Genomic DNA, 23,864 nt, shown 5'->3' with positions numbered 1-23,864 from the left:
CTAACTGGCATCTTGGAGACATGTCCTTTACATTCTAATCAGACAGCACCAAATGTTCTGTAAACACCAGCTCTAGAGGCTTGTAGGAAGTCAAAACAAACAGGCTGTCAGCTGCTACAGAATCACACAGTGTTCACAGAATGTCATCAATACAACATAACAGTGAATAATCAGTGTGTCCTCGGCCCTTATACCTCAAGTCCGGCGTGAACCTCTATCAACAGATATGAGAACAATCCATAACATTCAGCATCAAGTCTAGTGACCATCAATCCACACCTTGAGTGTCACAAGTAGAACACTGGAAATCATCTGTACACTGATTCTTTCCATTGAGGTCTTACTATTACAATGAGTTGGAATTTTGTTGGTGGCCCTTGACAAATTGTCAGCTTAAAGTTCTGTGAATTGCTGTATCGTAAGAAACGTATGTTGCTACTCCTCTGAAGTCTCAGCCTGATATTCCCAAAATCCTTTTTCCCTGAAATATTTTACTTTTATTTATCTAGGCAAGTCAGTTAAGAAAAAAATCTCATTTTCAATGACGGCCTAGGAACAGTGGGTTAACTGCCTTGTTCTTAACGACAGATTTTTATCAGCTCAGGGATTTGCTTTTGCAACCTTTCGGTTACTAGTCCGACGCTCTAACCACTAGGCTACCCTGCCGACAACGGTCCACCAACCAAAGGACATCTAGCCAACATGACACAACTGTGAGAAGCATTGGAGTCAACATGGGCCAGCATCCCTATGGAACGCTTTAAACACCTTGTAGACCCCATGCCCTGATGAATTGAGGCTTTTCTTAGGGCAAATGGGGGTGCAACTCAAAAATAGGAAAGTGTTCCTAAAGTTTGGTATACTCAGAGTGTATAGATGTTGCATAACATTGGTATATACTCTAAAGGCCTGCATGGATCTTGAAAATCTTCTTAATTGAGTGTCTCAGCTCTAAAGAGAGTGTATGTGAAAAATATCTATCTATGTGTATGAAATGTACAAGCCCCAGCTTTCTTGTTTCCAGAGTAATGCAGCAAATAATGAATACAGTGGATGTGTGTATCTGTCACTCTGGGACCATTCCTACCTGTGTCGGTGCAATGCAGTTATGCCCACATCCATTGTGGCAGCATTTTTCATTATTGGGGCAGTCACTGTCATTGGAACAGAACTCCACACACATCCCCATGCCCCATCGTCTACGAGGGCACACTCCAGGCTTTGCTTTAGGACAACACAATTTGAGCAGACATGTCAGGGGACCCGACATACCACAAAGAGACATGAACACGGACAAAATTGGACTGAACCATTTTCTGGAAATGGAGATGGTTACGATAAATAGGCATTTGCATTTGTAGGAAGTCAAAACAGAAAGCGGTGACATTGTCAGCTGCTACAGAATCACACAGTGTTCCACAATGTCATCAATACAATACAACAGTGAATAATCAGTGTGTCCTCGGTCCTTCTACTGGGACCTCCAGTCTGGCGTCAATCACTATCAACAGATATGAGAACAATCCATAACATTCATCATCAAGTCTAGTGAGCATCAACCCACACCTTGAATGTCACAAGAAGAACAATGGAAATCATGTGTATTACAGAAGCTCTATACTAAACATTGTGTTGATCACTCTAAATTAAATATGAGCTTTACTGGTCTTAAATGTACCCATTACAAAATGTTTATGGTGTATATATATATATATATTTATATATATACATATAAAACTCTAAATACCTACATGGCTCTCAGAAATCTTCTTAATTGAGTGTCTCAGCTCTAATTTGAGTGTATGTGAAACATATTGATCTATGTGATAATGCAGCAATAATGAATGCAATAGATGGGTGTATCTGTCACTCTGGGACCATATCCTACCTGTGTAAGGTGCAATGCAGTTATGCCCACATCCATTGTGGCAGCATTTTTCGTCATTGGGGCAGTCACTGTCATTGGAACATAACTCTGCACATATCCCCATGCCCCATCGTCTAACAGGGCACACTCCAGGCTTTGCTTTGGGACAACACAATTTGAGCAGATGTCAGGGAACCCAACTTGCCACAAAGAGACATAGACACAATTGGACTGAACCAATTTATGAAAATCTATTTGCATCTCTGGAAAGTTTGTAGGCCATACTCCAAGTAATTTAGTGTCTAATGAATAGTTTTGGAGACATTTGTCCCCCATCATCAATGTTTCCCCCATAACACCCATGAAAATGCATGACAGCCTTCTGAACACTCACAATCTATTGGTTCAAAGAAGTAGGTTGAAAACATTGTATGTTAACTCAAATGGGCTGTGCAGCTAGTTACACACAGACACACAAACAGTGCTTTTAAGATGCAGAAATAATCATTTCTAGTTAAATGAACATATGAGACAAATTGACAAACACATCATTATATGGTGACTGAATTGTTGCATATGTTTTCTCAAGTTGGAGCTAAGTTTGGGCCAACTAAAAATGATAAGTTCAGGTAACATTTTTATCTAGAAGTTGAATAAACTGAAAAAGGCTTTGGAACCACTTACTTCATAATCATTTGTTGAAACAACTAGAATTTATTTGACAGTGTATGCGTAAAATGGCCAAGGGTAGGCTGGGTTGTTTCAAAGTCATAATGGCTGGCTTGTATTTCTTAGTAAGGTTGCAACAAAATAGGTTGCAAAGGGGCTATGCACAACTATAGGCTATTGTTTATAACCAATTAGGTAGGCTTTAACACCTAAGTCAAGTGTAGCAGGCTTCTTAAAATAAATCATCAAATTGTCACAGTGTGTTTCATGACAAATAATGCAAAGTAGGCTAATTAGAACAACTCACCTGTAGATGTGCCTTCCGTTTCTGCAGCAGAGACTATTTTCAAATCTACAAATGCCAACAGAAAAAGAACCAAAGCACAACGCGCTGACAAATTCATGTCCATGCTGACTTCAAGACTGTTAGAGCAAATGCAGTCCAAATCAATTTAATAGAAGAGGAGGAGACCATAATATGTATTAACCTTAGATGACTAAGAGGGGAGCGCTGCTTTGAAGCCATCGCACAGCCATTTTGGTACTCCTCCTTCATTTGACAAATATATTCTATTACAGACACCTTAATGCATACATGCAAATTATATGAATTGAATTGAACATGAACATTTTATATTTTGAGAGTGTTAATGTTACTGCCCCCACCACAACAAAGAATTACTTAAATACATGAAATTGTGTCCTTGAAACATTTGATTTAAATATTGTAGAATTCCATTCATTCCTATAGAGGACTGCTCTTTCTGGGATGTGCCAATGTGGCAGCCTGTGGCTTCAAAGCCTCTCATTGGCCATTACAAAGCATCAGCAATCCAGGGTTTATATACATCATTGGGGAGAGACCATAGAAAAGATGAATGCACAAGGAACAATGCATCTGCAGGGTCCCTATGCCCATCAAATTACATTCCGAGTTCGGATCCGAACACTTGCTTAGGTCACATGTAATGAGAATAATTAAAGAGGATATATGGAACTTGTGCCTCTGGGGGTGCTCTTGATCCAAAAGTGGTCCCCCAAATGGACAGTAATATTGTCCAGAAATTAAGTCAAAATTTGATGTAAACAATTCACAACTATCTCAAGGCCATCAGGCCATCAGACTGTTAAACAGCCACCACTAACATTGAGTGGCTGCTGCCAACACACTGACTCAACTCCAGCCACTTTAATAATGGGAATTGATGGGAAATTATGTAAAATATATCACTAGCCACTTTAAACAATGCTACCTAATATAATGTTTACATACCCTACATTATTCATCTCATATGTATACGTATATACTGTACTCTATATCATCTACTGCATCTTTATGTAATACATGTATCACTAGCCACTTTAACTATGCCACTTTGTTTACATACTCATCTCATATGTATATACTGTACTCGATACCATCTACTGTATCTTGCCTATGCCGCTCTGTACCATCACTCATTCATATATCTAGTTATATAACTATATATATATAGTTTTGGAATTGTTAGTTACATTACTTGTTGGTTATTACTGCATTGTCGGAACTAGAAGCACAAGCATTTCGCTACACTCGCATTAACATCTGCTAACCATGTGTATGTGACAAATAAACATTTGATTTGATTTGATTTTCAATAGTGTGTCTTCAACTGAGTTTGTAGTTCAATGACTGTTAAACTGCAGGTGAAAATCCACAATGTATAATCATTCATAACGAAATGTTTCAAAGTACAGTATGTGGAGAGCTATAACACTGTTGATGGGTTGATTTTTGGGCAACGGTTGGGAAATGTTTACATGGTATATGATTTTTTACTTGTAATTCGTTTTAAGAAATAGGCCTATACATGTCCCAAAATAACTTTTTGAATTTCTATCAAATATTTTCTCTCTCATCTGTCTTGTTCATGATGGGCAGACCTATACGCTTTTATCATTTTACTACACTGATATCTTGTAGCTTAGAGCGGACAACTATTTGGCGGACTAAATAAATTCTCAACATTGGATTTTCTTACATTATTCTCTCACAATAACGTCGTAGGACTATACACATCACATTCTATATGACTGACTGTTAACCTGTCTCCTACCCTTCATCTACACTGATTGAAGTGGTTTTAACAGGTGAAATTAATAAGGGATCGCAGCTTCACCTGGTCAGTCTATATCAGTCTATGTTCATAATATTTTGTACAGTCAGTCTATAACATGTTGTGGTTGACAAAGTGATTAGCCAATTGATTCGCTGTTCAAGAGTCTTATGGCTTGGGTTAGAAGCTATTTAGGATCCTCTTGGACCTAGACTTGGCGCTCCGGTACTGCTTGCCGTGCGGTAGCAGAGAGAACAGTCTATGACCAGGGTGGCTGGAGTCTTTGACCATTTTTAGGGCCTTCCTCTGACACCGCCTGGTATAGAGGTCCTGGGTGGCAGGAAGATTGTCCCCGGTGATGTACTGGGCCGTAAGCACTACCCTCTGTAGTGCCTTGCAGGCAGAGGCCAAGCAGTTGCCATACCAGGCAGTGAACCAACCTGTCAGGATGCTCTCGATGATGCAGCTGTAAAATCTTTTGAGGATCTGAGGACCCATGCCAAATCTTTTCAGTCTACTGAGGGGGAATATGTTTTGTCGTGCCCTCTTTACAACTGTCTTGGTGTGTTTGGACCATGTTAGTTTGTTGGTGATGTGGACGCCAAGGATCTTGAATCCTGCTCCACTACAGCCCCGTCAATGAGAATGGGGCGTGCTCGGTCCTCCTTTTCCTGCAGTCCACAATCATCTCCTTTGTCTTGATCACGTTGAGTGGGTGTTGTTGTCCTTGCACCACACGGTCAGGTCTCTGAACTCCTCACTATAGGCTGTCTCATCGTTGTCGGTGATCAGGTCTACAACTGTTGTGTCATCAGCAAACTTAATGATGGTGTTGGAATAGTGCCTGGCCGTGCAGTCATGAGTGAACAGGGAGTACAGGAAGGGGCTGAGCACGCGCCCCTACCCTTACCACCTGGGGGCGGCCCATCATGAAATCCAGGATTCAGTTACAGAAGGAGGTGTTTAGTCCCAGGGTCCTTAGCTTAGTGATGAGCTTTGAGGGCACTATGGCGTTGAACACTGAGCTGTAGTCAATGAATAGCATTCTCACATAGGTGTTCATTTTGTCCAGGTGTGACAGGGCAGTGTGGAGTGCAATAGAGCTTGCATAGTGTGTGGATCTTTTGGTGTGGTGAATGCTGCAGACATGAGTACCACGGGTCGGTAATCATTTAGGCAGGCTATCTTAGTTTTTCTCGGGCACAGGGACTATGGTGGTCTGCTTGAAACATGTTGGTATTACAGATTCAGACAGGGAGAGGTTGAAAATGTCAGTGAAGACACTTGCCAGTTGGTCAGCGCCTGCTCTGGGAACATGTCCTGGTAGTCTGTCTGGCCCTGCGGCCTTGTGAATGTTGACCTGTTTGAAGGTCTTACTCACATCGGCTGCGGAAAGCGTGATCACACAGTTGTCCGGAACAGCTGATGCTCTCGTGCATGTTTCAGTGTTACTTGTCTCTAAGCGAGCATTTATTATAAGATCTCTGTTGCTCTAGGTCGACAGGTTCCGGCTCCTTATCAGAGGTGACCGGTCTGCTCCTGATCCCCGGGACCGTCATCTTGGTCTGCGTCCTGTGTCTGGAGCCGCGCGTCAGGGAGGGGCAAATGTCACGTGTGCTCCCTCTCCGTCCTCTAGGTCACCAGCCTGCTCGTTATGGCGCAGCCCTGTCACCATCGTTACGGTCATCAGTGTGTTGTGACACTCACCTGGACTCCATCACCTCCCTGATTACCTGCCCTATATTTGTCACTCGCTTTGGTTCCTTCCCCAGGCGTCATTGTTTCTGTTTCAGTTTGGTCTGTGCGTTGTTTGTGTTTCTTGTTTTCTATTATGTTTTGTTTATTGATTAAATCACTCACTCCCTGAACTTGCTTCCCAACTCTCAGCGCACATCGTTACACTAATATTCATAAGACCATTACACAAGATATGTAATATAGGTCTTTATAAACGACTTTACTAATCATCAGTTAAGTCTTTTTGCGTGGCCTCATCTAAAGTGTGGGCTATTTATACATAATAAATACTAAATACTTTCTAAACAATAAGCACACAATATTCCGAAACGGTCACGCTGTTGCGATATGGTGATGTGTAACTTCAGACAAACTCTATGTTGAGTAACATAATGTTTTTAGTCAATAAATGCTTTTCTTAATTACATAAATGCTTCAAAATTCGCAAAAAGTGACATTAGCTGATGAAGATTATCTCATAGAACAAAACGTATAAGATCTCCCAAACCGGTCTTCACCACAAAACGTAATTTCAGCGTTTATCCAAAAACCCTACAAAAACTCAATACATTTTCCCATAGGCTTTGTTCAAAGAACCATGATGGAGTTAGTCCCTACAAAGAGACATCATTACTATTGCTCTCTATACATGTTAGCAATTGGGAGTATCCAACCCTTGCAAAAGTAACCTCACAGTCCAATCCCCCCATCCCCCCTTTGCTAATTTCACCACCAGCAAAGCATTAAAAAAGAATCTGCCCACAATATCTCATAATGACAGTGAAAACATGATTTTAGAAATGTTTGCTAATTTATTGAAAGTGAAATACAGAAATATCTCATTTACATACAGTACCAGTCAAAAGTTTGGACACACCTAGTCATTCCAGGTTTTTTCATTTATTATTATTATTATTATTATTTTACTATTTTCTACATTGTGTTATAATAGTGAAGACATCAACACTATGAAATAACACATATGGAATCAAGTAGTAACCAAAAAAGTGTTAAACAAATAAAAATATATTTTAAATTCTTCTTAGTAGCCACACTTTGCCTTGATGACAGCTTTGCACATGCTTGGCATTCTCTCAACCAGCTTCACCTGGAACGCTTTTCCAGCAGTCTTGAAGGAGTTCCCCACATATGCTGAGCACTTGTTGGCCCTTCCTCCCCAATTAAGGTGCCACCAACCACCTGTGCTAGACAGCCATTTTCAAAAACGGTTCTCTTTGCGGTTATACAAATTAAAACCATCCATTTCTGGTGGATTGACAATGGAACTCTGTTTAAAGTATCATTTTTAAATTAAGCCAAACAGAGTAGGCTACTATTTAAATGTTATCCTCCAGAAGAGGCAGAACATAGGCTATTACAGCAAATAATGTCAAATCTCGAAAGTACCGATAGAGGAAAAAACTTTTTCTTGTAGAGAATGCATAAGGAAGGTGTCATGTTAATGAATGACATTGTAAACAACAAAGGTCAAATTATGTCACACAAGCAATTAATCACAGTATAAGGAAATGTATGCTCAATACAAAATTATAACCAGTTCATCGCAGCTCTGCCACGAAAATGGAAGAGGCAATTACTTAAAAGAGAAAGGAATTAATTAATCGTAAATGGCTTAAAATGACCAATATGAATCGTAAAATGTATCAGTTTCACTTATGGTCAAGAGGGTTGACAACTATACCGCATAAAATTCAAGATAGTTGGGAACAGATTTCGATATCCCAATACCATGGCATCAGATTTATTGAAGTAATATTTTCTTTTTAATTTAAGCTATTATATAAGATTCCCGCTACAAAAAGAATGCTCAGTATATGGGGCATTGAACAGAATCAATAGAGTATCTATTTTGGTACTGTCCATCGGTGGCTTGTTTTTGTAGTCAGGTTCAGGAATGGTTGTTAACATGGGTACCACTGGGCGCACATTTGGTGGTTTTGCCCTAGCACTACACAGCTGATTCAAATAACCAACTCATCATCAAGCTTTGATTATTTTCATCAGCTGTGTAGAGCTAGAGCAAAAACCAAAACGTGAACCCAGGAGGAGCCCCAGGACCGAGTTTGGGAAACCCTGCCCTATGGTACTGCCCAGGGACACAGTGATTTAATGCAAAGTGGTGGATTGTGGGCATGCGCCTGCCACGGAGGAACATGCAAATATTCCACTGTTTGATGTCAGAGTAGCTCACCATTGTCCCAGGGGACATGCGGACTACCTCCAAATCATCTCACATCTGACGCACCAGGGCTGTCCCCTTTGTGTGTCCAAGTTGTTTCCACCGAGATGGATGACGATATTCACGGTCACAACTCGACTCGGCGAGAGAGAATATTTCAGAACCCTTCAACTGAGAACAGCTCGGCCATATTTCCGGCTCGTGTAGTCGTCTATCTAGCCAGCTACATTGTGTAATCGCATAGTAAATATTTGCTTCAGTCTTTGTTTCCTTGCTCTCCGCCAATTTTCTGTGAGCAATGATCAGTATGATTATGACCATGGATCTTATCAATAAATAAAACGTACAACATCGTGAAGATTCACAAGGAGAGCATGTGTTAAACTATATTATAAAGTGGGTGGTTCGTGCCCCGAATGCTGATTGGCTGACAGCCGTGGAATATCAGGCCATATACCACGGGTATGACAAAACATTTATTTTTACAGCTTCAATTACGTTGGTAATCAGTTTATAATAGCAATAAGGAACCTCGGGGGTTTGTGGTATATGGCCAATATACCACGGCCAAGGGCTGTATGTGAAGGCACGTGCTAAGAACAGTCCTTAGCATGGTATATTGGCCGTATACCACACCTCCTTGTGCATTTTTGCTTAATTATAATGTTCTATAATAAGGTTGCACGATCACCTTCCGGTGTAAAAACCATGGAAATTAAAAACAAAACACTATGTTTAAACTGAGAACAGGCATTGGTCTGAAGCCGGAAAATGAAGGATATTCACATGAGCACCACACGAGTCTCAAATAACCCCCTAAAAAACCAAGCACAGGTGTTCAAAATCTTGTTTTATTCAAATTCAGCAGTCCACATGAGTTTGTCCATTCACATACTGCCGTTTGTCAATTCACATACTGCCCATGAAAATGGTCCAGTTTCCATAAAAGCTATGATCATTTTTCATATTTATTATTGCATAAAATCATCAGTTTTCATAGACATAATTGTACATGTAATGATTTGTATTTTCTACTTATTTCTTATAACTAATAAGAATTTCCAATAAAGCTTCAATGGCTCACTGCAGGCATAGAATCAACATATCCGGAAACACATCTGTTCCTCGGGGCACTGGCCATCTTTGTAACAGTACTCGGCACACATGTAGGTCCCGTTGGGCAGGACACAGCGACCGGGCTTCACTATGGTAACAAATTAAAAGTTGTTAGTTATACAGTAGAAACATACGTGTAATAGGAATTTCCAGGATAACAATCGAGAAAAGCAGTCGCAGGTAAAGTCAATCAAATCTATCCATAATAAATCGATACATGTAAAATGTATATGTACAATGTATGTGCATGAATATACATGTAACGGTTCTCTTGTGGTACAGTGGGGAGAACAAGTATTTGATACACTGCCGATTTTGATTTGATACACTGCCGATATCCATATAAAATGTATATGTAAAATGTATGTACATGAATATACATGTAACGGTTCTCTTGTGGTGAAGGAGAGTCGGACCAAAATGCGGCGTGTAGATTGCGATCCATGTTTAATCAACAAACGTAAAACACGAATCAATACAAAAACTACAAACGTGGAAACGTAACGAAAACCGAAACAGCCCTATCTGGTGCAAACACAGAGACAGGAACAGATCACCCACAAACACACAGTGAAACCCAGGCTACCTAAATATGGTTCCCAATCAGAGACAATGACTAACACCTGCCTCTGATTGAGAACCATATCAGGCCAGACATAGAAATAGACAAACTAGACATGAAACATAGAATGCCCACTCAGCTCACACCCTGACCAACCAAAACATAGAAATATACAAAGTAATCTATGGTCAGGGTGTGACAATACAGCAGAAAAGCTGTAAAACTCCAAAATATTTGTGTCCTCCAAAGAGGTGGATTGGTTAATATTAATGATTTTTTATTTAGAAAATAATTATATCCAGTTTATTACAAGCTGCAACAGGGAGACACTTCCAGCACAGAAGCATAGAAAATGTCTAACTGGCATCTTGGAGACATGTCCTTTACATTCTAATCAGACAGCACCAAATGTTCTGTAAACACCAGCTCTAGAGGCTTGTAGGAAGTCAAAACAAACAGGCTGTCAGCTGCTACAGAATCACACAGTGTTCACAGAATGTCATCAATACAACATAACAGTGAATAATCAGTGTGTCCTCGGCCCTTATACCTCAAGTCCGGCGTGAACCTCTATCAACAGATATGAGAACAATCCATAACATTCAGCATCAAGTCTAGTGACCATCAATCCACACCTTGAGTGTCACAAGTAGAACACTGGAAATCATCTGTACACTGATTCTTTCCATTGAGGTCTTACTATTACAATGAGTTGGAATTTTGTTGGTGGCCCTTGACAAATTGTCAGCTTAAAGTTCTGTGAATTGCTGTATCGTAAGAAACGTATGTTGCTACTCCTCTGAAGTCTCAGCCTGATATTCCCAAAATCCTTTTTCCCTGAAATATTTTACTTTTATTTATCTAGGCAAGTCAGTTAAGAAAAAAATCTCATTTTCAATGACGGCCTAGGAACAGTGGGTTAACTGCCTTGTTCTTAACGACAGATTTTTATCAGCTCAGGGATTTGCTTTTGCAACCTTTCGGTTACTAGTCCGACGCTCTAACCACTAGGCTACCCTGCCGACAACGGTCCACCAACCAAAGGACATCTAGCCAACATGACACAACTGTGAGAAGCATTGGAGTCAACATGGGCCAGCATCCCTATGGAACGCTTTAAACACCTTGTAGACCCCATGCCCTGATGAATTGAGGCTTTTCTTAGGGCAAATGGGGGTGCAACTCAAAAATAGGAAAGTGTTCCTAAAGTTTGGTATACTCAGAGTGTATAGATGTTGCATAACATTGGTATATACTCTAAAGGCCTGCATGGATCTTGAAAATCTTCTTAATTGAGTGTCTCAGCTCTAAAGAGAGTGTATGTGAAAAATATCTATCTATGTGTATGAAATGTACAAGCCCCAGCTTTCTTGTTTCCAGAGTAATGCAGCAAATAATGAATGCAGTGGATGTGTGTATCTGTCACTCTGGGACCATTCCTACCTGTGTCGGTGCAATGCAGTTATGCCCACATCCATTGTGGCAGCATTTTTCATTATTGGGGCAGTCACTGTCATTGGAACAGAACTCCACACACATCCCCATGCCCCATCGTCTACGAGGGCACACTCCAGGCTTTGCTTTAGGACAACACAATTTGAGCAGACATGTCAGGGGACCCGACATACCACAAAGAGACATGAACACGGACAAAATTGGACTGAACCATTTTCTGGAAATGGAGATGGTTACGATAAATAGGCATTTGCATTTGTAGGAAGTCAAAACAGAAAGCGGTGACATTGTCAGCTGCTACAGAATCACACAGTGTTCCACAATGTCATCAATACAATACAACAGTGAATAATCAGTGTGTCCTCGGTCCTTCTACTGGGACCTCCAGTCTGGCGTCAATCACTATCAACAGATATGAGAACAATCCATAACATTCATCATCAAGTCTAGTGAGCATCAACCCACACCTTGAATGTCACAAGAAGAACAATGGAAATCATGTGTATTACAGAAGCTCTATACTAAACATTGTGTTGATCACTCTAAATTAAATATGAGCTTTACTGGTCTTAAATGTACCCATTACAAAATGTTTATGGTGTATATATATATATATATTTATATATATACATATAAAACTCTAAATACCTACATGGCTCTCAGAAATCTTCTTAATTGAGTGTCTCAGCTCTAATTTGAGTGTATGTGAAACATATTGATCTATGTGATAATGCAGCAATAATGAATGCAATAGATGGGTGTATCTGTCACTCTGGGACCATATCCTACCTGTGTAAGGTGCAATGCAGTTATGCCCACATCCATTGTGGCAGCATTTTTCGTCATTGGGGCAGTCACTGTCATTGGAACATAACTCTGCACATATCCCCATGCCCCATCGTCTAACAGGGCACACTCCAGGCTTTGCTTTGGGACAACACAATTTGAGCAGATGTCAGGGAACCCAACTTGCCACAAAGAGACATAGACACAATTGGACTGAACCAATTTATGAAAATCTATTTGCATCTCTGGAAAGTTTGTAGGCCATACTCCAAGTAATTTAGTGTCTAATTAATAGTTTTGGAGACATTTGTCCCCCATCATCAATGTTTCCCCCATAACACCCATGAAAATGCATGACAGCCTTCTGAACACTCACAATCTATTGGTTCAAAGAAGTAGGTTGAAAACATTGTATGTTAACTCAAATGGGCTGTGCAGCTAGTTACACACAGACACACAAACAGTGCTTTTAAGATGCAGAAATAATCATTTCTAGTTAAATGAACATATGAGACAAATTGACAAACACATCATTATATGTTGACTGAATTGTTGCATATGTTTTCTCAAGTTGGAGCTAAGTTTGGGCCAACTAAAAATGATAAGTTCAGGTAACATTTTTATCTAGAAGTTGAATAAACTGAAAAAGGCTTTGGAACCACTTACTTCATAATCATTTGTTGAAACAACTAGAATTTATTTGACAGTGTATGCGTAAAATGGCCAAGGGTAGGCTGGGTTGTTTCAAAGTCATAATGGCTGGCTTGTATTTCTTAGTAAGGTTGCAACAAAATAGGTTGCAAAGGGGCTATGCACAACTATAGGCTATTGTTTATAACCAATTAGGTAGGCTTTAACACCTAAGTCAAGTGTAGCAGGCTTCTTAAAATAAATCATCAAATTGTCACAGTGTGTTTCATGACAAATAATGCAAAGTAGGCTAATTAGAACAACTCACCTGTAGATGTGCCTTCCGTTTCTGCAGCAGAGACTATTTTCAAATCTACAAATGCCAACAGAAAAAGAACCAAAGCACAACGCGCTGACAAATTCATGTCCATGCTGACTTCAAGACTGTTAGAGCAAATGCAGTCCAAATCAATTTAATAGAAGAGGAGGAGACCATAATATGTATTAACCTTAGATGACTAAGAGGGGAGCGCTGCTTTGAAGCCATCGCACAGCCATTTTGGTACTCCTCCTTCATTTGACAAATATATTCTATTACAGACACCTTAATGCATACATGCAAATTATATGAATTGAATTGAACATGAACATTTTATATTTTGAGAGTGTTAATGTTACTGCCCCCACCACAACAAAGAATTACTTAAATACATGAAATTGTGTCCTTGAAACATTTGATTTAAATATTGTAGAATTCCATTCATTCCTATAGAGGACTGCTCTTTCTGGGATGTGCCAATGTGGCAGCCTGTGGCTTCAAAGCCTCTCATTGGCCATTACAAAGCATCAGCAATCCAGGGTTTATATACATCATTGGGGAGAGACCATAGAAAAGATGAATGCACAAGGAACAATGCATCTGCAGGGTCCCTATGCCCATCAAATTACATTCCGAGTTCGGATCCGAACACTTGCTTAGGTCACATGTAATGAGAATAATTAAAGAGGATATATGGAACTTGTGCCTCTGGGGGTGCTCTTGATCCAAAAGTGGTCCCCCAAATGGACAGTAATATTGTCCAGAAATTAAGTCAAAATTTGATGTAAACAATTCACAACTATCTCAAGGCCATCAGGCCATCAGACTGTTAAACAGCCACCACTAACATTGAGTGGCTGCTGCCAACACACTGACTCAACTCCAGCCACTTTAATAATGGGAATTGATGGGAAATTATGTAAAATATATCACTAGCCACTTTAAACAATGCTACCTAATATAATGTTTACATACCCTACATTATTCATCTCATATGTATACGTATATACTGTACTCTATATCATCTACTGCATCTTTATGTAATACATGTATCACTAGCCACTTTAACTATGCCACTTTGTTTACATACTCATCTCATATGTATATACTGTACTCGATACCATCTACTGTATCTTGCCTATGCCGCTCTGTACCATCACTCATTCATATATCTAGTTATATAACTATATATATATAGTTTTGGAATTGTTAGTTACATTACTTGTTGGTTATTACTGCATTGTTCGGAACTAGAAGCACAAGCATTTCGCTACACTCGCATTAACATCTGCTAACCATGTGTATGTGACAAATAAACATTTGATTTGATTTGATTTTCAATAGTGTGTCTTCAACTGAGTTTGTAGTTCAATGACTGTTAAACTGCAGGTGAAAATCCACAATGTATAATCATTCATAACGAAATGTTTCAAAGTACAGTATGTGGAGAGCTATAACACTGTTGATGGGTTGATTTTTGGGCAACGGTTGGGAAATGTTTACATGGTATATGATTTTTTACTTGTAATTCGTTTTAAGAAATAGGCCTATACATGTCCCAAAATAACTTTTTGAATTTCTATCAAATATTTTCTCTCTCATCTGTCTTGTTCATGATGGGCAGACCTATACGCTTTTATCATTTTACTACACTGATATCTTGTAGCTTAGAGCGGACAACTATTTGGCGGACTAAATAAATTCTCAACATTGGATTTTCTTACATTATTCTCTCACAATAACGTCGTAGGACTATACACATCACATTCTATATGACTGACTGTTAACCTGTCTCCTACCCTTCATCTACACTGATTGAAGTGGTTTTAACAGGTGAAATTAATAAGGGATCGCAGCTTCACCTGGTCAGTCTATATCAGTCTATGTTCATAATATTTTGTACAGTCAGTCTATAACATGTTGTGGTTGACAAAGTGATTAGCCATTTGATTCGCTGTTCAAGAGTCTTATGGCTTGGGTTAGAAGCTATTTAGGATCCTCTTGGACCTAGACTTGGCGCTCCGGTACTGCTTGCCGTGCGGTAGCAGAGAGAACAGTCTATGACCAGGGTGGCTGGAGTCTTTGACCATTTTTAGGGCCTTCCTCTGACACCGCCTGGTATAGAGGTCCTGGGTGGCAGGAAGATTGTCCCCGGTGATGTACTGGGCCGTAAGCACTACCCTCTGTAGTGCCTTGCAGGCAGAGGCCAAGCAGTTGCCATACCAGGCAGTGAACCAACCTGTCAGGATGCTCTCGATGATGCAGCTGTAAAATCTTTTGAGGATCTGAGGACCCATGCCAAATCTTTTCAGTCTACTGAGGGGGAATATGTTTTGTCGTGCCCTCTTTACAACTGTCTTGGTGTGTTTGGACCATGTTAGTTTGTTGGTGATGTGGACGCCAAGGATCTTGAATCCTGCTCCACTACAGCCCCGTCAATGAGAATGGGGCGTGCTCGGTCCTCCTTTTCCTGCAGTCCACAATCATCTCCTTTGTCTTGATCACGTTGAGTGGGTGTTGTTGTCCTTGCACCACACGGTCAGGTCTCTGAACTCCTCACTATAGGCTGTCTCATCGTTGTCGGTGATCAGGTCTACAACTGTTGTGTCATCAGCAAACTTAATGATGGTGTTGGAATAGTGCCTGGCCGTGCAGTCATGAGTGAACAGGGAGTACAGGAAGGGGCTGAGCACGCGCCCCTACCCTTACCACCTGGGGGCGGCCCATCATGAAATCCAGGATTCAGTTACAGAAGGAGGTGTTTAGTCCCAGGGTCCTTAGCTTAGTGATGAGCTTTGAGGGCACTATGGCGTTGAACACTGAGCTGTAGTCAATGAATAGCATTCTCACATAGGTGTTCATTTTGTCCAGGTGTGACAGGGCAGTGTGGAGTGCAATAGAGCTTGCATAGTGTGTGGATCTTTTGGTGTGGTGAATGCTGCAGACATGAGTACCACGGGTCGGTAATCATTTAGGCAGGCTATCTTAGTTTTTCTCGGGCACAGGGACTATGGTGGTCTGCTTGAAACATGTTGGTATTACAGATTCAGACAGGGAGAGGTTGAAAATGTCAGTGAAGACACTTGCCAGTTGGTCAGCGCCTGCTCTGGGAACATGTCCTGGTAGTCTGTCTGGCCCTGCGGCCTTGTGAATGTTGACCTGTTTGAAGGTCTTACTCACATCGGCTGCGGAAAGCGTGATCACACAGTTGTCCGGAACAGCTGATGCTCTCGTGCATGTTTCAGTGTTACTTGTCTCTAAGCGAGCATTTATTATAAGATCTCTGTTGCTCTAGGTCGACAGGTTCCGGCTCCTTATCAGAGGTGACCGGTCTGCTCCTGATCCCCGGGACCGTCATCTTGGTCTGCGTCCTGTGTCTGGAGCCGCGCGTCAGGGAGGGGCAAATGTCACGTGTGCTCCCTCTCCGTCCTCTAGGTCACCAGCCTGCTCGTTATGGCGCAGCCCTGTCACCATCGTTACGGTCATCAGTGTGTTGTGACACTCACCTGGACTCCATCACCTCCCTGATTACCTGCCCTATATTTGTCACTCGCTTTGGTTCCTTCCCCAGGCGTCATTGTTTCTGTTTCAGTTTGGTCTGTGCGTTGTTTGTGTTTCTTGTTTTCTATTATGTTTTGTTTATTGATTAAATCACTCACTCCCTGAACTTGCTTCCCAACTCTCAGCGCACATCGTTACACTAATATTCATAAGACCATTACACAAGATATGTAATATAGGTCTTTATAAACGACTTTACTAATCATCAGTTAAGTCTTTTTGCGTGGCCTCATCTAAAGTGTGGGCTATTTATACATAATAAATACTAAATACTTTCTAAACAATAAGCACACAATATTCCGAAACGGTCACGCTGTTGCGATATGGTGATGTGTAACTTCAGACAAACTCTATGTTGAGTAACATAATGTTTTTAGTCAATAAATGCTTTTCTTAATTACATAAATGCTTCAAAATTCGCAAAAAGTGACATTAGCTGATGAAGATTATCTCATAGAACAAAACGTATAAGATCTCCCAAACCGGTCTTCACCACAAAACGTAATTTCAGCGTTTATCCAAAAACCCTACAAAAACTCAATACATTTTCCCATAGGCTTTGTTCAAAGAACCATGATGGAGTTAGTCCCTACAAAGAGACATCATTACTATTGCTCTCTATACATGTTAGCAATTGGGAGTATCCAACCCTTGCAAAAGTAACCTCACAGTCCAATCCCCCCATCCCCCCTTTGCTAATTTCACCACCAGCAAAGCATTAAAAAAGAATCTGCCCACAATATCTCATAATGACAGTGAAAACATGATTTTAGAAATGTTTGCTAATTTATTGAAAGTGAAATACAGAAATATCTCATTTACATACAGTACCAGTCAAAAGTTTGGACACACCTAGTCATTCCAGGTTTTTTCATTTATTATTATTATTATTATTATTTTACTATTTTCTACATTGTGTTATAATAGTGAAGACATCAACACTATGAAATAACACATATGGAATCAAGTAGTAACCAAAAAAGTGTTAAACAAATAAAAATATATTTTAAATTCTTCTTAGTAGCCACACTTTGCCTTGATGACAGCTTTGCACATGCTTGGCATTCTCTCAACCAGCTTCACCTGGAACGCTTTTCCAGCAGTCTTGAAGGAGTTCCCCACATATGCTGAGCACTTGTTGGCCCTTCCTCCCCAATTAAGGTGCCACCAACCACCTGTGCTAGACAGCCATTTTCAAAAACGGTTCTCTTTGCGGTTATACAAATTAAAACCATCCATTTCTGGTGGATTGACAATGGAACTCTGTTTAAAGTATCATTTTTAAATTAAGCCAAACAGAGTAGGCTACTATTTAAATGTTATCCTCCAGAAGAGGCAGCAAATAATGTCAAATCTCGAAAGTACCGATAGAGGAAAAAACTTTTTCTTGTAGAGAATGCATAAGGAACGTGTCATGTTAATGAATGACATTGTAAACAACAAAGGTCAAATTATGTCACACAAGCAATTAATCACAGTATAAGGAAATGTATGCTCAATACAAAATTATAACCAGTTCATCGCAGCTCTGCCACGAAAATGGAAGAGGCAATTACTTAAAAGAGAAAGGAATTAATTAATCGTAAATGGCTTAAAATGACCAATATGAATCGTAAAATGTATCAGTTTCACTTATGGTCAAGAGGGTTGACAACTATACCGCATAAAATTCAAGATAGTTGGGAACAGATTTTCGATATCCCAATACCATGGCATCAGATTTATTGAAGTAATATTTTCTTTTTAATTTAAGCTATTATATAAGATTCCCGCTACAAAAAGAATGCTCAGTATATGGGGCATTGAACAGAATCAATAGAGTATCTATTTTGGTACTGTCCATCGGTGGCTTGTTTTTGTAGTCAGGTTCAGGAATGGTTGTTAACATGGGTACCACTGGGCGCACATTTGGTGGTTTTGCCCTAGCACTACACAGCTGATTCAAATAACCAACTCATCATCAAGCTTTGATTATTTTCATCAGCTGTGTAGAGCTAGAGCAAAAACCAAAACGTGAACCCAGGAGGAGCCCCAGGACCGAGTTTGGGAAACCCTGCCCTATGGTACTGCCCAGGGACACAGTGATTTAATGCAAAGTGGTGGATTGTGGGCATGCGCCTGCCACGGAGGAACATGCAAATATTCCACTGTTTGATGTCAGAGTAGCTCACCATTGTCCCAGGGGACATGCGGACTTCCTCCAAATCATCTCACATCTGACGCACCAGGGCTGTCCCCTTTGTGTGTCCAAGTTGTTTCCACCGAGATGGATGACGATATTCACGGTCACAACTCGACTCGGCGAGAGAGAATATTTCAGAACCCTTCAACTGAGAACAGCTCGGCCATATTTCCGGCTCGTGTAGTCGTCTATCTAGCCAGCTACATTGTGTAATCGCATAGTAAATATTTGCTTCAGTCTTTGTTTCCTTGCTCCCGCCAATTTTCTGTGAGCAATGATCAGTATGATTATGAGCATGGATCTTATCAATAAATAAAACGTACAACATCGTGAAGATTCACAAGGAGAGCATGTGTTAAACTATATTATAAAGTGGGTGGTTCGTGCCCCGAATGCTGATTGGCTGACAGCCGTGGAATATCAGGCCATATACCACGGGTATGACAAAACATTTATTTTTACAGCTTCAATTACGTTGGTAATCAGTTTATAATAGCAATAAGGAACCTCGGGGGTTTGTGGTATATGGCCAATATACCACGGCCAAGGGCTGTATGTGAAGGCACGTGCTAAGAACAGTCCTTAGCATGGAATATTGGCCGTATACCACACCTCCTTGTGCATTTTTGCTTAATTATAATGTTCTATAATAAGGTTGCACGATCACCTTCCGGTGTAAAAACCATGGAAATTAAAAACAAAACACTATGTTTAAACTGAGAACAGGCATTGGTCTGAAGCCGGAAAATGAAGGATATTCACATGAGCACCACACGAGTCTCAAATAACCCCCTAAAAAACCAAGCACAGGTGTTCAAAATCTTGTTTTATTCAAATTCAGCAGTCCACATGAGTTTGTCCATTCACATACTGCCGTTTGTCAATTCACATACTGCCCATGAAAATGGTCCAGTTTCCATAAAAGCTATGATCATTTTTCATATTTATTATTGCATAAAATCATCAGTTTTCATAGACATAATTGTACATGTAATGATTTGTATTTTTCTACTTATTTCTTATAACTAATAAGAATTTCCAATAAAGCTTCAATGGCTCACTGCAGGCATAGAATCAACATATCCGGAAACACATCTGTTCCTCGGGGCACTGGCCATCTTTGTAACAGTACTCGGCACACATGTAGGTCCCGTTGGGCAGGACACAGCGACCGGGCTTCACTATGGTAACAAATTAAAAGTTGTTAGTTATACAGTAGAAACATACGTGTAATAGGAATTTCCAGGATAACAATCGAGAAAAGCAGTCGCAGGTAAAGTCAATCAAATCTATCCATAATAAATCGATACATGTAAAATGTATATGTACAATGTATGTGCATGAATATACATGTAACGGTTCTCTTGTGGTACAGTGGGGAGAACAAGTATTTGATACACTGCCGATTTTGGTTTGATACACTGCCGATATCCATATAAAATGTATATGTAAAATGTATGTACATGAATATACAGCAGAAAAACTGTAAAACTCCAAAATATTTGTGTCCTCCAAAGAGGTGGATTGGTTAATATTAATTCTTTTTTATTTAGAAAATAATTATATCCAGTTTATTACAAGCTGCAACAGGGAGACACTTCCAGCACAGAAGCATAGAAAATGTCTAACTGGCATCTTGGAGACATGTCCTTTACATTCTAATCAGACAGCACCAAATGTTCTGTAAACACCAGCTCTAGAGGCTTGTAGGAAGTCAAAACAAACAGGCTGTCAGCTGCTACAGAATCACACAGTGTTCACAGAATGTCATCAATACAACATAACAGTGAATAATCAGTGTGTCCTCGGCCCTTATACCTCAAGTCCGGCGTGAACCTCTATCAACAGATATGAGAACAATCCATAACATTCAGCATCAAGTCTAGTGACCATCAATCCACACCTTGAGTGTCACAAGTAGAACACTGGAAATCATCTGTACACTGATTCTTTCCATTGAGGTCTTACTATTACAATGAGTTGGAATTTTGTTGGTGGCCCTTGACAAATTGTCAGCTTAAAGTTCTGTGAATTGCTGTATCGTAAGAAACGTATGTTGCTACTCCTCTGAAGTCTCAGCCTGATATTCCCAAAATCCTTTTTCCCTGAAATATTTTACTTTTATTTATCTAGGCAAGTCAGTTAAGAAAAAAATCTCATTTTCAATGACGGCCTAGGAACAGTGGGTTAACTGCCTTGTTCTTAACGACAGATTTTTATCAGCTCAGGGATTTGCTTTTGCAACCTTTCGGTTACTAGTCCGACGCTCTAACCACTAGGCTACCCTGCCGACAACGGTCCACCAACCAAAGGACATCTAGCCAACATGACACAACTGTGAGAAGCATTGGAGTCAACATGGGCCAGCATCCCTATGGAACGCTTTAAACACCTTGTAGACCCCATGCCCTGATGAATTGAGGCTTTTCTTAGGGCAAATGGGGGTGCAACTCAAAAATAGGAAAGTGTTCCTAAAGTTTGGTATACTCAGAGTGTATAGATGTTGCATAACATTGGTATATACTCTAAAGGCCTGCATGGATCTTGAAAATCTTCTTAATTGAGTGTCTCAGCTCTAAAGAGAGTGTATGTGAAAAATATCTATCTATGTGTATGAAATGTACATTACAAGCCCCAGCTTTCTTGTTTCCAGAGTAATGCAGCAAATAATGAATGCAGTGGATGTGTGTATCTGTCACTCTGGGACCATTCCTACCTGTGTCGGTGCAATGCAGTTATGCCCACATCCATTGTGGCAGCATTTTTCATTATTGGGGCAGTCACTGTCATTGGAACAGAACTCCACACACATCCCCATGCCCCATCGTCTACGAGGGCACACTCCAGGCTTTGCTTTAGGACAACACAATTTGAGCAGACATGTCAGGGGACCCGACATACCACAAAGAGACATGAACACGGACAAAATTGGACTGAACCATTTTCTGGAAATCAGTCATATTTGTGAGGAGATGGTTACGATAAATAGGCATTTGCATTTGTAGGAAGTCAAAACAGAAAGCGGTGACATTGTCAGCTGCTACAGAATCACACAGTGTTCCACAATGTCATCAATACAATACAACAGTGAATAATCAGTGTGTCCTCGGTCCTTCTACTGGGACCTCCAGTCTGGCGTCAATCACTATCAACAGATATGAGAACAATCCATAACATTCATCATCAAGTCTAGTGAGCATCAACCCACACCTTGAATGTCACAAGAAGAACAATGGAAATCATGTGTATTACAGAAGCTCTATACTAAACATTGTGTTGATCACTCTAAATTAAATATGAGCTTTACTGGTCTTAAATGTACCCATTACAAAATGTTTATGGTGTATATATATATATATATATATATATATATATATTTATATATATACATATAAAACTCTAAATACCTACATGGCTCTCAGAAATCTTCTTAATTGAGTGTCTCAGCTCTAATGAGAGTGTATGTGAAACATATTGATCTATGTGAATGAAATGTACATTACAAGCTCCATCTTTCTTGTTTCCAAAGTAATGCAGCAATAATGAATGCAATAGATGGGTGTATCTGTCACTCTGGGACCATATCCTACCTGTGTAAGGTGCAATGCAGTCATGCCCACATCCATTGTGGCAGCATTTTTCGTCATTGGGGCAGTCACTGTCATTGGAACATAACTCTGCACATATCCCCCATCGTCTAACAGGGCACACTCCAGGCTTTGCTTTGGGACAACACAATTTGAGCAGATGTCAGGGAACCCAACTTGCCACAAAGAGACATAGACACAATTGGACTGAACCAATTTATGAAAATCTATTTGCATCTCTGGAAAGTTTGTAGGCCATACTCCAAGTAATTTAGTGTCTAATTAATAGTTTTGGAGACATTTGTCCCCCATCATCAATGTTTCCCCCATAACACCCATGAAAATGCATGACAGCCTTCTGAACACTCACAATCTATTGGTTCAAAGAAGTAGGTTGAAAACATTGTATGTTAACTCAAATGGGCTGTGCAGGTAGTTACACACAGACACACAAACAGTGCTATTAAGATGCAGAAATAATAATTTCTAGTTAAATGAACATATGAGACAAATTGACAAACACATCATTATATGTTGACTGAATTGTTGCATATGTTTTCTCAAGTTGGAGCTAAGTTTGGGCCAACTAAAAATGATAAGTTCAGGTAACATTTTTATCTAGAAGTTGAATAAACTGAAAAAGGCTTTGGAACCACTTACTTCATAATCATTTGTTGAAACAACTAGAATTTATTTGACAGTGTATGCGTAAAATGGCCAAGGGTAGGCTGGGTTGTTTCAAAGTCATAATGGCTGGCTTGTATTTCTTAGTAAGGTTGCAACAAAATAGGTTGCAAAGGGGCTATGCACAACTATAGGCTATTGTTTATAACCAATTAGGTAGGCTTTAACACCTAAGTCAAGTGTAGCAGGCTTCTTAAAATAAATCATCAAATTGTCACAGTGTGTTTCATGACAAATAATGCAAAGTAGGCTAATTAGAACAACTCACCTGTAGATGTGCCTTCCGTTTCTGCAGCAGAGACTATTTTCAAATCTACAAATGCCAACAGAAAAAGAACCAAAGCACAACGCGCTGACAAATTCATGTCCATGCTGACTTCAAGACTGTTAGAGCAAATGCAGTCCAAATCAAT

General features: G+C 40.0%; 1 protein-coding gene across 1 annotated transcript; it reads right to left on the bottom strand.

Annotated features, from left to right (window-relative positions):
• Positions 1 to 1,087: 1,087 nt before the first annotated feature.
• Positions 1,088 to 23,838, bottom strand: LOC116366503 (WAP four-disulfide core domain protein 3-like; the record flags this gene model as incomplete). The annotated part of the gene is made up of 9 exons (XM_031818609.1): positions 23,720 to 23,838; positions 22,771 to 22,902; positions 21,897 to 22,033; positions 13,447 to 13,564; positions 12,492 to 12,629; positions 11,691 to 11,827; positions 2,844 to 2,961; positions 1,889 to 2,026; positions 1,088 to 1,224 (listed from the first exon to the last, which is right to left on the bottom strand). Coding segments are annotated over exons 1-9 (1,158 nt in total), but the record flags the coding sequence as incomplete, so codon positions are not given.
• Positions 23,839 to 23,864: the final 26 nt, after the last annotated feature.

The sequence above is a fragment of the Oncorhynchus kisutch genome, unplaced genomic scaffold (assembly GCF_002021735.2).
Source record: "Oncorhynchus kisutch isolate 150728-3 unplaced genomic scaffold, Okis_V2 scaffold1511, whole genome shotgun sequence".
Classification (NCBI taxonomy): Eukaryota; Metazoa; Chordata; class Actinopteri; order Salmoniformes; family Salmonidae; genus Oncorhynchus; species Oncorhynchus kisutch.
Note: the sequence above shows the minus strand (reverse complement) of the source record. Positions and strands in the feature narration are given on the sequence as shown.